Source organism: Ctenopharyngodon idella, chromosome 4, assembly GCF_019924925.1.
Source record: "Ctenopharyngodon idella isolate HZGC_01 chromosome 4, HZGC01, whole genome shotgun sequence".
Classification (NCBI taxonomy): Eukaryota; Metazoa; Chordata; class Actinopteri; order Cypriniformes; family Xenocyprididae; genus Ctenopharyngodon; species Ctenopharyngodon idella.
Window position 1 is genome coordinate 11,195,571 of NC_067223.1, and position 15,073 is coordinate 11,210,643.

The 15,073-nt window shown below is 43.2% G+C and overlaps 1 protein-coding gene across 1 annotated transcript; it reads right to left on the reverse strand.

The window, feature by feature from the left end:
- Window positions 1-54: 54 nt before the first annotated feature.
- LOC127511440 (deleted in malignant brain tumors 1 protein-like) lies at window positions 55-15,035 on the reverse strand (the record flags this gene model as incomplete). The annotated part of the gene is made up of 16 exons (XM_051892252.1): window positions 55-420; window positions 7,950-8,112; window positions 8,211-8,302; window positions 8,389-8,455; window positions 8,644-8,876; window positions 8,954-9,160; window positions 9,316-9,486; window positions 9,579-9,760; window positions 11,267-11,572; window positions 11,795-12,100; window positions 12,188-12,495; window positions 12,709-13,027; window positions 13,247-13,552; window positions 13,775-14,080; window positions 14,303-14,608; window positions 14,699-15,035. Coding segments are annotated over 16 exons (3,669 nt in total), but the record flags the coding sequence as incomplete, so codon positions are not given.
- Between the last annotated feature and the right edge of the window lie 38 nt (window positions 15,036-15,073).

Genomic DNA, 15,073 nt, shown 5'->3' on the forward strand with positions numbered 1-15,073 from the left:
CCACTCCAGCAAACAAATGAACCGGTTATTTTATTATAATTACTTGTACTCATTTTAACACATAGCAAACATAATACAATTCACAAATTAAAAGTAGATGAGCAGAGATGTCAATGAACACATTAGACAAAATCATCAAGAGACATTCTTATTTCAGAATAAATCAATCATTTAGACTATAAAATAACCTATTATAAAAATAATGGTCTTGTCAAATTTACTTTTAGTTAAACATGTAGTATTTTACAAGTTAGGATATAAAATCACACATCAATCCACATTTAAATAGATATTTAGCAGTAAACAGTATGAGCTGCAAATATTTAGGATTGTTTATTTTGCAAAATGATGCTGTAGTCCTCAGTGTTGTTGGAGTCCACAGCAAAGACATCTGAAGCAGTTTCTGTACTGCTGCCTGACCTGGACAAGAATGAGATGAGAGGAGCTGAGTGAGTTCATGAGATCAGTTTAACCAGTTAATCATGTTTAAATGAAAAGTAGAAAAGAATAATGAATCACCTAGTTCACTTTAACATAAATCATGAGAAAGAAATAAGAAATATGCTTATTACTATTATGACATGAATGAACTCATGAACCAACATGGAATTTGTTTATAATAAACAGGTAAGAAATTACTGTTTTAAAGGAGTCATATGATGCTATTTTAAAAGTTCATTATTTTGATTATTGGGTGTAGAATAGGTTTAAGTAATAGTTCACCTAAAAGTGAAAATTATCCCATAATTTACTCACCCTTAACCCTTAGGTGTATATAACTTTCCAACCTGATCTCAGGGCAATTTGTACGTATTTTAGAAGTTGCCAAATTTGTACGAATGACGTACCCCTAACCCCACCCCTAAACCTACCAGTCACTGGGGTTTAGAAAAATTGTATAAATTCATACGAATTAGCCACCTCGTAAAATACATACGAATTGGTCGTGAGATAGTGTTGGACTTTCTTTTTTTAGCCAAACGCAATCGGAGTTATAATAAATAATATCATAGCTCTTCCCAGCTTTGTAATGGCATTGAGTTTTCGGAGCCCCAAAAAGCACATCCATTTATCATAAATCTAATCCATACGACCCCAGTGGGTTAATAAATGCGATGGGTTTTTGTAAGAAAAATATCCATATTTAAAACTTTGGTCACACTTTAGATTAGGGTCCAATTCTCACTATTAATTAACTATTAACTATGACTTTTGCCTCAATAAACTCCTAATTACTGATAGTTAGTAAGGTAGTTGTTAAGTTTATGTATTGGGTAGGATTAAGTGATGTTGAATATGGTCATGCAGAATAAGGCATTAATATGTGCTTTATAAGTACTAATAAACAGCCAATATCATAGTAATATGAATGTTAATGTTGCAACTAGTTAATAGTGAGAATCGGACCCTAGACTGAAGTGTTACTAACACTTTATTAACTATAATCATCACTGGCTTCCGGCAACAGCCGCACACGTGTTCATGAGAGAGTCTAGTTCCAGCAGAAGGGTGACCTCTGACCCAACGTAGAACGTAGCTCCTCTTCTCTTATATCGAAATCTGACATTTATTTTTTCAAAACTTCTCATCTTAGACTACTAATTTGTTTTTGTTTTACTCTATCCTCTGCGCTTCTGCATTTGTCAATTCTCACCTAATCTTACGTTACGCCTACGTCATACATCCTACATCTGAAAAAAAAAAAAGTCCTACCTTTAATGTGAAATAATGATGGCAATCCTGTGTTCCTATATTGCCGACCCTGTTTTTACTTAAAGTAAATGGAGCAAATGGAATCGATTCCAGGAGTTGGGAATCTACTTGGAGTCTACTCCGAAAAACCTGGAATCGAACACCCCTAATTGCAACTCCTCTATTCCCAGTCTGTCTGAAACGTGTTGATATCTACATAGCCCCTCCTTCCAAAAAGCTCAGAATGCTCTGATTGGCCAGCAGACCCAGTGCATTGTGATTGGCCAAATGCCTCAAACGCGTGTCGGAAATGTAATGCCCCTTACCATAATTGCAAGCTTCAGAGGCTTTAAGAAGTTGTAAACACAGTTAACAATGTCTGTTTTTCTGTATCAGTTCAAGCCAAGTGTTGGATTCTGAAAATGTGGATGATCAAGCCAATCGATCAGCACCAAGTACGACTTGAGCAGAACGTTTTACAGTGGTAAGTAGCCTTTGTATGTAGCCAGCGTTGTACTCTCCTAGTTTCAGGAAGTGGTCCTCTGTAAAATGTGCTGTATACAAGCAAACTTTTGGGTTGTACTGTTAAGGAACAACTTTCTAAATAAATCTTAACCTCTGATTCCTAATTTCATCCATTTTCGGAAGGCCAAACAAAATGGTTTTGCTTTTGCTTTCAAACACACAGCGTCTCCACGACATGATGACAATACTACAATTCACTGTAGCGTCGCCTTCTTTCTTTATGTTAGCTTTTGGCCCGGCATTATGCTAATATTTCACATTGTGACGTAGATGTTTGAGGAAGTAATATCTGGACTTTGATCGAGGTGTGAATAAATCTGTTTTGTGGGAAACTGAGCTTTGTAACTTTGCAGATCGTATTCATGCACAAACAGATACATTACATACTAAAAGAAAAGGAAAACATTAAAAAGCATCATATGACCCCTTTAAGGCCCTGTTTACACTAGTGCGTTTTCGTTTTAAAGCGGCGTTTTAAAATGAAAACAATCCTTGTCTACATTGGCGTTTCCACAGTGTTTCAGAAACGATCTCCGTCTACACTACACGACTGAAAACGCATGTCACATGACCGTTCATGCAGACTGGGCATTCGCATGTAAGTGTAAAAAAAAATGCAGAGTTTAACTGCTCAATGGCTGCTAAAAAATGACAACAAAGCCAGCAAAGATTGTAGTTCAGTCTCCATGTTATTGTTTACACAGTTGTCAAGGATACACAGAGTGAACAGGGGCAGCCACGCCAGTCTCTGTTTTGGTCCATTTACACTGAAAAGTAACCCTGGCGTTTTCAAACTAAAACAGGCTCTGTGGCTTTTAAAAAGTCTCCGTTTTTGAGGGTCAAAAACGCCAGAGTAGTGTAAACAACAGGTGTAACTGTAGCAAAAGTTATGCGTTTTAAAACGAAAGTGCACTAGTTTAAACGGGGCCTAAGAGACTAGATTAGCATTTTCAGAAGTAAATTCTGATGTTTTACTTTTCTTCCATATACTGTTTTGGAGAAAGACACTGATCAATGGTTCCCTTTCAGTCGGTCACGTTCGACGTACGTCAGTAGTGACCGACGAATTGGGATATCGCTAGAGAGTCCTATCAGCTTCGAGTGAACTACAACAGGCCAATGGAGTTGGCGTGCGATATTTGCATAATGCGCACCGCCCCCGCCAGGTGGTATAAATAGGGGAGCAGATGCCATCGCACTCTGTCTTTCGCTGAGGAGCCAACCTGTGTGTTCCTGCTATTAGTCTGAGAGTGACTTTACAAGCCTTTGAAGAGCTTTTGTTCTACAGTGCTGGCTTTATGGCACCTTACAGAGAGGCCGCAAGCTTTCCCAGAGTGAGCTTTTCGAACTGTTATACAGCTCTCAACTGCTGTTTTCACAGCATTGTTTGCCCCGTTTGGTTTGCGATTTGGGTCGGTTCCTCTGTGTCTGTGACTCAGGGAGTGAAAAGTGTACCTGCAGTCACATCGCGGCTGTTCCCTGTGTGCTTCGGCACAAAGAACAAGAGCTTCTAAAAGAGCTTCACAGACAGACACTGCGCCTTTTTCAAGACGTCATTCTGTCTGGGCGTTTCTGGAGGCGGTCGTTTCCTATCCTCACTGACGGCCACAATCACTTTCTCTCATGTCTGCTTAGCGTGCTAAGACTGTGTTTGTGGGTGGTTCATATTTTCTTGTAAAACAAAAAAAAGAGAGCATGCCCACGTTGGCGCGTTGTTCGTCTTGCCTTTCTCGTAAGGGCTTGAGTGCTCAGCGTGCCGTGTGCCGTCGAGCTGTCGGCTGACAGCGTGCGTTGCCATGGCAACCCAGCGCGTTATTCGGCGCTCTAGATGCGTGGTCGAGACTCAAGTGCATCAAATGAGGTGGAGTCCCCTCACCTATTCCCTGATCTATTTTTTCTTTCTGAATCAGAAAAGTACTACTTTTGGTGAATAAGTCAGGGTTGGGCTCTGGACATGAAGTTGAGGGTGGAGAATTTTGGTTTGTTCCTCCGCTGGCTCTCCGGAGTCCAGCGGTACCCACGAAGTAGAACTGTTTTCTAAACCTCCAGGTCCCAAGAGGGCGCGGCTGGCAGTGCGCGAGGCCACACCTCGCCACTCTCAGCCTCCTCTCACTTCGCCAGCAGGTCCCAGTGTGTTGGTCGAGGCCGCCTCCCATGTGCTGTCTCCCATTCACACTGCCCCCTTGCAGAGTCTGACCCCACTACGGGCCGCTATGCCGTTCGAGTCGGGTCCCAGCACTCTACCTCGCTGCCCCACGCCCGGTATGTCTGTGGTGCATTTGGTCCTGCTGGCTCGGTGTCTGGAAGCCTGGCTAGCGCTTTCCAGCCCGTCCCGCTAGCTCAATCATACCATCAGACTCGGCTATGCGATTCAGTTCAGCCGGCGTCCCCTGGTGTTCAGGGGTGTCCATTACACTCGTGTGTTCCTGGACAATGCACCTGTTCTCCGGACGGAGATTGCTGTCCTCCTGGCGAAGGATGCAGTCGAGCCGGTCCCTCCAGCCAATATGGAGTCAGGGTTCTCCAGCCCCTACTTCATTGTACCCAAGAAGGGCGGTGGGCTACGGCCAATCCTGGATCTGCGTGTCCTGAATCGGTCCCTTCACAGGCTGCCATTCAAGATGCTTACGCAGAAGCGCATTTTCGAATGCATCCATCCCCAGGAATAGTTTGCAGCGATCGACCTGAAGGACGCATGCTTTCATGTCTCTATTCTGCCTCGTCACAGACCCCTTCTACAGTTTGCGTTCGAGGGTCGGGTATATCAGTACAAAGTCCTACCCTACGGGCTGGCCCTGTCGCCCCGCGTCTTTACGAAGGTTGCGGAGGCGGCCATTGTTCCGCTCAAGGAACAGGGCGTTCACATCCTCAACTACCTCCGACGATTGGCTCATCCTGGCCAGCTCGCGGGAGCAGTTGTGCGAACACAGGGACGTGGTGTTAGCTCACCTCAGCCGGTTGGGTCTTCGGGTCAATTGGGACAAGAGCAAACTCTCCCCCGGGCAGAGGATCTCTTATCTTGGTATGGAACTGGATTCGGTCGCCCGGACCGCCCTCCTCGGTCAGTGTTGACCTGCCTGAGTACGCTCAAGCGCAGGAGAGCAGCCCCACTGAAACTGTTTCAGAGGCTCCTGGGGCATATGGCATCCGCAGCCGCAGTCACGCTGCTCGGATTGCTTCATATGAGGCCGCTTCAACACTGGCTCTGTGGCTGGGTCCCGAGATGGGCGTGGCAGCGCGGTACGTTCCATGTCCCCGTGACACCGAACTGCCGTCGCACCCTCACCAAGTGGTCGGACCCTTTGTTCCTGCGGGCTGGAGATCCCCTCGAACAAGTGTCCAGGCATGCTGTGGTCCACACAGATGCCTCTGCCACGGGGTGGGGGGCCACGTACAACGGGCATGCAGCGTCGGGTCTGTGGATGGGGCCCCAACTGCATTGGCATATCAATTGCCTCGAGTTGCAAGCAGTACTTCTTGCACTGGGCCGCTTCCAGGAGCTGTTGACAGACAAGCACGTACTGGTCCGCTCAGACAGCACTGCGGCCGTTGCGTACATCAACCATAAGGGTGGTCTACGCTCCCGCCGTATGTCGCAACTCACCCGCCATCTCTTGCTATGGAGTCAGAAGCATCTGAGGTCGCTTCGTGCCATTCATGTCCCAGGCGTGCTCAACCGTGCAGCCGACGAGCTCTCACGGCAGCCTCCGCTTCCGGGCGAATGGAGACTCCATCCCCAGGTGGTCCAGCTGATCTGGCAGCGCTTCGGCGAGGCACAGATAGTTCTGTTCGCCTCCCCGGAGACTGCCCACTGCCAGTGGTTCTATTCCCTGACCGGCGGCACGCTCGGCACGGATGCCCTGGCACTCAGCTGGCCCTGGGTCCTACGCAAATATGCGTTTCCCCCAGTGAGCCTTCTCGCACAGCTCCTGTGCAAAGTCAGGGAGGACGAGGAGCAGGTCTTGTTAGTGGCTCCATACTGGCCCACTCGGACCTGGTTCTCGGATCTCACGCTCCTCGCGACAGCACCTCCCTGGCCCATTCCTCTGAGGAAGGACCTCCTGACTAAGAGACGGGGCACCCTCTGGCACCCGCGTCCCGACCTGTGGAAACTCCATGTGTGGTCCCTGGACGGGACGCGGAGGTTCTGAGTGATCTCCCGCAAGCGGTCGCAGATACTATCACTTCCGCTAGAGCTCCTTCTACGAGGAACCTCTATGCGTTGAAGTGGAACCTGTTCGTCGAATGGTGCTCCTCTCACTGAGAGGACCCCCGATCATGTTCGGTCAGAGCCGTGCTTTCCTTTCTGCAAGAGGGCCTGGAGCGAAGACTGTCTCCCTCCAACCTCAAGGTGTATGTTGCCGCTTTTGCCGCACATCACTATGCAGTTGATGGTAAATCGCTAGGGAAGCACGATCTGATCGTCAGGTTCTTGAGGGGGGCGAGGAGACTGAATCCTCCCCGGCCCCCCTCTGTACCCTCTTGGGATCTGATCCTGGTTCTAAAATACATCTCTCCGGGGTCGTCCCTTCGAGCCTTTGCAATCAGCTGAGTTAAAAGTACTGTCCCTAAAGACCGTCCTCCTGGTTGCATTGGCCTCGCTCAAGAGGGTAGGGGGACCTGCATTCATTTTCGGTTGACGAATCGTGCCTGGAATTCGGGCCCGGTGACTCTCCAAGGATCTGGATAAGACCTGAATAAGAGCCCACTCCACCAGAGGAGTGGCCTCTTCCTGGGCGCTGGCGCATGGTGCCTCGCTGACAGATATCTGTAGAGCTGCGGGCTAGGCGACACCTAACACGTTCGCTAGATTCTATAGCCTTCGTGTAGAACCGGTATCTTCCTGTGTACTCGCTTCCACCAGCCGGTAGCAAGAAGAGCCCGTTCTAGTGTCAGCTTGCAATGCCACTCCCGCCCCCTGGGCCTGATACGTGCATCCTTTTTTACTCCAGTCAAGTTCCCCGCTTGGCCCTGTTGAGTTCCTCCGCCTCCCCCTTCGGCTCAGACATTGCGGAGTGTCTGATGTCAGGCCAAACCTCTGTCACCGTACGTCGAACGTGACCGACTGAAAGGGAACGTCTCAGTTACGTATGTTACCCTCATTCCCTGAAGGAGGGAACGGAGACGTACGTCCCGTCGCCACAGTTGCTGTACCCTCGCTGTAGTGCGGACTAGGTTGTCTCCTCAGCGAAAAACAGAGTGCGATGGCATCTGCTCCCCTATTTATACCACTTGGCGGGAGCGGTGCGCATTATGCAAATAGCGCACGCCAACTCCATTGGCCTGTTATAGTTCACTCGAAGCTGATAGGACTCTCTAGCGATATCCCAATTCGTCGGTCACTACTGACGTACATGTCTCCGTTCCCTCCTTCAGGGAACAAGGGTTACATACATAACCGAGACGTTTTCCTATGGAGCAGGATGATAAAATGACTGAACTCATTACTGAGGACAAAATAGAAAAAAGCTTGAGATAGCCTGGCCTAAAAGTTTGAAGTAGTTTTAAATGCTTGGCGTTTGATCTGTCTGTCTGACTGCAGAGCATTAATCCTTTCAAAGGCATTCTGTGTCTGTTTAAATTTGAACTTTTGACTGTTGTTTTTTTGACGATTCTTGGCTCATTTGAACATTCCATCACAGGAAAGAAAATGGTAGAGCAGTAGCAACTGTACTAATCTTTTATATTCAGTTTTGACATGGAATATGATGGTAAATTGAGTGATATCTGACCTCATTATTGAGGACACAATAGATCAGGAAGATGAAGGTTCCCTGCTGGGAGTTTAAGATCAGGAAGAGGATCTCCAGCACCTTACTGCCATTAGTGAATAAACCAAGAATCCAGGAGCAACCAAGAACCACAAACTGAGCCAGTGTTTTAAACACCATAATCCTGCAGAGAAAGAAAGAGAGTTTATGTGTATATATATGTGTATATATGAATATATATTTATATTTTCTATGGAGTGTTCAAATCTGAACGTTTGATACTTGGTTTGTTTCATCTGTGAAATTTCAGCATTCAGATTTTTGAGAGTTGAGCTCAGATTGATGATGATGCTGATGAAGAGAATCATGTTCAACTGAAAAGTAGAAAAAAGAATAATTAATCACCTTGTTTTCTCTTTAATACAAAATAAAATCATAAGAAATAAAGAAATGTGCTTACTGCAAGTATAACAGTAACAGGACCCAGAAAACTCCAGATAAAACCTTTATCCCTTTTAATCCAGCAGCTGTTTAGAGGAAAACACAATGTAATAACTGAGTGAATTTGACTATTGAAACATTAATGATTTTAATCTCGTCCATGATGTTGATACAATGCGTGTAAAAAATTATTTTTATCAGATAGCAGTAATGTCACAAAAGCACTGAGCTGCTTTATCTTTCGAAACATATCAACTTAAAAACAACAACTCACTGTTCGCTGCCGTAGCCATCAGGAACCAGCCAGACAGACACGCCCACCACAACCAGAGCAACCGCATATCCAATCGCACACAGGAATCCACTGCTAAGCACCTCCCTTTTTTCGGAGCTGATCCGTGATAGGTTCTTCACACAGATGTAGAGCAGCACTGCTTCAATGAACATCCACACAAAGCCGGAGAGAAAGAAGAAGTGCACAATGCCTGATATCACGGCACACAACACCTGGAGACAATGAGAGACGGTTATGATGATTGTCAGTGAGGCTGCGCTGAGCTGTAGGGCTCCTTTATCATTCTCACCTGCTGAGGGCGTATGAGGCTCAGGAACCGTTGTGTGAGCAGGAACAGAAGGTGAGCCAACAGCAAACTCATGCAGAGGTTGATTCGAGCCACATTATTCACTCCAGGACTCCACTGACAAAGGGCAAAGGACAACAGGGCCAAACTGAAGAACACCAGCCCCACGATCACACACACCAAATTCAACCACTCCAGCAGTGAGTCGCTCTGAGAAAACATGTCAGAGGATATGTGTGTCAAATCTGTGCTGTTCTTCAACGGTCACTATACATGTTGACCATCTTTTCTAGATTGCATTTGAATTCGGCTAGTGCATTCAATGTTTCAATCTTTTGAGGAGTTTTACTTGTTCACTTTTGTACCTCTGATGAGAGCTGGTTTGATGGGGTTTCCATGATTAGAGCAAATGTTGACAGATGGACACAGGAACACACGGTGAAGCTGCTGTTGGTCTTTAAAACAGAACAACCATCAACAACCCACTCACTGACATTCCAGTACACACAGGACAGAGAACCATTGGGGTCGAGCTCCTGCAAAAAGAAGAAAGAACATGCAGAAAATATTACAACACTGAATATTAGATGATGTTGCGGTTGGACAAAAGCACATTTCAGACTCTCACTCTGATGTGTTTGAAGGTGAAGTTGACTGGTTTGGTGAGTTCAGTGTTGTTGGTTTTGGGAAGAGTAGCTGAGATCACGGTGGACATCATGGTTTTATCCGTGTCATTTGGTGTGTTGAATAAGTTTGGCTTCAGTAGATTCTCCATTGTGTTGTAGCTCATGAATGCCACAGAAGCTGATGCTGTGTGAAAGCGTACATGCAATACTATGTTAAAACATGAACTATCAAAAAATAAGTAAATGTGCTTTAGTGATGATGGTATGATGTCTCTTTTTTTATGATTTAAAAAAAAAAATGCAATCAAATGAAAACATTTTCACATACTTTCATTGTTGTTCTTGGCGATCCCAATGAGATCGATGTCCACAGAAGAATTGGTTGTGTCAAGTCGAGGGTTTTTAACTAAGGTGACGTTTGGTCCAACCATGAAGACTTGTCCCTCTGATTAAAAACAAACAAGCAGTTATTTGCTATATTAATTTATTTGCAATATTTTTTTTTTTATAAAAATCCAATAAAATCAATTTGCACAAATGACAAATAAATAAAATGAATATTCACTATTGGTGGTTCGTCATCTGTGATGAAGAACCACCAATAGTGGTGGTTTCTGTTCTCAGTTAAAACATTTGTAGCTCATACTCAATTATATAGTTACTGTAGCTAGATTTATCATTGTTGGTGTCTGCCACCTGTGATCCACCTCTGCTCTCTGCTCTATATACTGTGAAGTCCATGACATATTCTAGGTTTCATCATCAATGATAACGGTTTCTCTACTCACCTACAGCAGCAAGAGTAAAACTGTCACTGTCACTTTTGTCTGTTGGCTTCACCAATGTAGATATGAGTTTCTCGCTGGCTTTTAACATGCGGTTTCCATAGGAGGCTAGTTCAGTTGTGTTGGCTGATGATGATGATGATGATGTCTCTAAAATCTTCTCTGAAGCGTTGAAGGCCAAAGTGAAAATGCTGGTCACTGTCTAATTTATTGATCAGATAAATAGTTAAATGTAGTTAAGAGAGTCAGTAAGGCATAACTGCTATGTCAATCAACCAACGCAGATTTGATTATTTTATAATTTTTCTCTTGAAGACTTACAGTCACAAAAAGCATTTGAGCTGTAATGTTCTCTATCTGATCGAGAAGATTTTGAAAGGATTCTCCTGAGGTCTGACTCTGAAATCACAATTATCACAGCTTTAAGTGGTAAGTAAGACCGACTGTGATTTTAATCATGTTTTGCAACATTAATAGCAAACAAAATGTAGTTTGTGCACGGAACCATCAAGAATAAATAGAAAATCACATTCATATTTCAAATATATCTACAATGCAGAAACTCAACTTACATCGCATCCTTCTTGCAGCATATTTAAACCTGCAATATGACAGAAATCAGAATGAAGACAATAATAAAACAGAACTGCAAATGAAAATCCAGCAGGGTCAGACAAAACTATGGAAAATACACAAGTAAGTTGTTTTTTGCTCTTACATATTTGTGTATCTTCTTTTATTTGAAAAAGATCAACGACATATGGCATTCGAAAGAACAAGACTTTCTTTAATTCATGATTTCTTATATCTAGCTTTCAGAGGTTTTAAATGGTTTTTAAATTCCTTTAAAAAAGAAAATGTACAATATTACATTTGTGCTTCAATTATGAATGTTTTAAACTCACAGTTGCAGATGACTCCAGCATCTTTATGATGTCCACAGTCATGTATTCCCCATCCAGGTGTCCTACAGTTCTTTAGTGAGGACTCAGTGCCAGTGCAATTTACATCATCCATCCATATCTGTCCTGATCCTTGTCCAAAATAAGCAGAACTCGTTGCCTCTATCACATTCCTACAGCCCATCTCTCTACACACCACTGCAGCATCTGACAGATCCCAGTAATCATCACACACTGTTCCCCATGTTCCATTATAGAGAACCTCCACTCGTCCAGAACAGAAGTTGCTACCATTCACCAACCTGACAGCTGTTATCCACATAAATAATATAAAGACACAAGTAAGATGTTTTTTTCCCCCCACATATTTGTTTGTCTTCTTTAATTTGAAAAAGAGCAATGACATATGGCATATGAAGGAACAAGACATTCTTCAATTCAAGATTTCTTCTATTTAGCTCTCTTGCATCATTCATTTAAAAAGAAAATGTACAATATTCAATTATTCAGTTATAAATGTTTTTGACTCACAGTTGCAGATGACTCCAGCAACTTCATAATGCTCACAGTCATGTCTTCCCCATCCACTTGTCTTACACGTTTTTAGTGAGGACTCAGTGCCAGCACAATTTACATCATCCATCCATATCTGTCCTGATCCTTGTCTAAAATAAGCTTCACTCTTTGCCTCGATCACACTCCCACATCCCATCTCTCTACACACCACTGCAGCATCTGACAGATCCCAGTACTCATCACACACTGTTCCCCATATTCCATTATAGAGAACCTCCACTCGTCCAGAACAGGAGTCACTGCCATTCACCAACCTGACAGCTGTTATCCACACAATATGAAAAACTATAAATCAATTATTTTTCATTTATTACACATTATTTAAATTCTTTGAATATTTTGACTCACATTGGCAGATGACTCCAGCATCTTTTTGATGGCTACAGTTGTGTACTCCCCATCCATTTGATGAACAGTTTTTTAGTGTAGATTCATTCCCAGCACATTGAACATCATCCATCCATATCTGTCCTGATCCTTGTCCAAAATAAGCAACACTCTTTGCCTCGATCACATTCCCACATCCCATCTCTCTACACACCACTGCAGCATCTGACAGATCCCAGCCATCATCACACACTGTTCCCCATGTTCCATTATAGAGAACCTCCACTCGTCCAGAACAGGAGTCACTGCCGTTTACCAACCTGACAGCTGTTATCCACACAAATAATATAAAGACACAAGTAAGTTGTTTTTTTTCCTCCCATATATTTGTGTATCTTCTTTTATTTGGAAAAGATCAGTGACATATGACATTTGATAGAACAAGACCTTCTTTAATTCATGTTTTCTTATATCTAGCTCTCTAGGGTCATTCCTTTACAAAATAAAATGTACAATATTACATTTGTGCTTCAATTATGAATGTTTTTGACTCACAGTTGCAGATGACTCCAGCATCTTTATGATATCCACAGTCATGTATTCCCCATCCAGATGTCCTACAGTGCCTTAGTGAGGACTCATTCCCAGCACAATTTACATCATCCATCCATATCTGTCCTGATCCTTGTCCAAAATAAGCAGAACTCGTTGCCTCTATCACATTCCTACAGCCCATCTCTCTACACACCACTGCAGCATCTGACAGATCCCAGTCATCATCACACACTGTTCCCCATATTCCATTATAGAGAACCTCCACTCGTCCAGAACAGGAGTCACCGCCATTCACCAACTTTATAGCTATAATCCAACCAAATAATATAAAGATATAAGTAAGTTGTTTTTTCCCCCACAAATTTGTTTGCCTTCTTTTATTTGAAAAAGAGCAATGACATATGGCATACGAAAGAACAAGACCTTCTTTAATTCAAGATTTCTTCTATTTAGCTCTCTTGGGTCATTCCTTTAAAATAGAAAATGTACAATATTAAATTATTCAATTGAATGTTTTTGACTCACAGTTGCAGATGACTCCAGCATCTTCATAATGTCCACAGTCATGTATTCCCCATCCAGGTGTCCTACAGGTTTTTAGTGAGGACTCATTCCAAGCACAGTTTACATCATCCATCCATATTTGTCCTGATCCTTGTCCAAAATAAGCAGCACTCTTTGCCTCGATCACATTCCCGCAGCCCATCTCTCTACACACCACTGCAGCATCTGACAGATCCCAGTAATCATCACACACTGTTCCCCATATTCCATTATAGAGAACCTCCACTCGTCCAGAACAGGAGTCACCGCCATTCACCAACCTGACAGCTGTTATCCACACAAATAATATAAAGATACAAGTAAGTTGTTTTTTTCTCCCACATATTTGTGTATCTTCTTTTATTTAAAACAGATCAGCGACATATGGCATTCGAAAGAACAAGACCTTCTTTAATTCAAGATTTCTTCTATTTAGCTCTGTAGGGTCATTCCTTTACAAAATAAAATGTACAATATTAAATTTGTGCTTCAATTATGTTTTTAACTCACAGTTGCAGATGACTCCAGCATCTTTATGATGTTCACAGTCATGTATTCCACATCCAGGTGTCCTACAGTTCTTTAGTGTGGACTCATTCCCAGCACAGTTTACATCATCCATCCATATTTGTCCTGATCCTTGTCCAAAATAAGCTCCACTCTTTGCCTCGATCACATTCCCACAGCCCATCTCTCTACACACCACTGCAGCATCTGACAGACCCCAGTCATCATCACACACTGTTCCCCATGTTCCATTATAGAGAACCTCCACTCGTCCAGAACAGGAGTGACTGCCATTCACCAACCTGACAGCTGTTATCCACATAAATAATATAAAGACACAAGTAAGATGTTTTATTTTCCCCAGATATTTGTTTGCCTTCTTTAATTTGAAAAAGAGCAATGACATACGGCATATGAAAGAACAAGTCCTTCTTTAATTCAAGATTTCTTCTATTTAGCTCTCTTGGATCATTCATTTAAAAAGAAAATGTACAATATTCAATTATTCAGTTATGAATGTTTTTGACTCACAGTTGCAGATGACTCCAGCATCTTCATAATGCTCACAGTCATGTATTCCCCATCCACTTGTCCAACACGTTTTTAGTGAGGACTCAGTGCCAGCACAATTTACATCTTCCATCCATATCTGTCCTGATCCTTGTCCAAAATAAGCATCACTCTTTGCCTCAATCACATTCCCACATCCCATCTCTCTACACACCACTGCAGCATCTGACAGATCCCAGTCATCATCACACACTGTTCCCCATATTCCATTATAGAGAACCTCCACTCGTCCAGAACAGGGGTCACTGCCATTCACCAACCTGACAGCTGTTATCCACATAATATGAAAAACTATAAATCGATTCTTTTTAATTTATTATAAAACATTATTTAAATTCTTTGAATATTTTGGCTCACATTGGCAGATGACTCCGGCATCTTTTTGATGACTACAGTTGTGTACTCCCCATCCATTTGATGAACAGTTTTTTAGTGTAGATTCATTCCCAGAACACTGAACATCATCCATCCATATCTGTCCTGATCCTTGTCCAAAATAAGCAGCACTCTTTGCTTCTATCACCTTCCCACAGTCCATCTCTCTACACACCACTGCAGCATCTGTCAGATCCCAGTCATCATCACACACTGTTCCCCATGTTCCATTATAGTGAACCTCCACTCGTCCAGAACAGGAGTCACTGCCGTTTACCAACCTGACTGCTGTTATCCACAGAAATAATATAAAGACACAAGTAAGTTGTTTTTTTCCTCCCACATATATTATACATA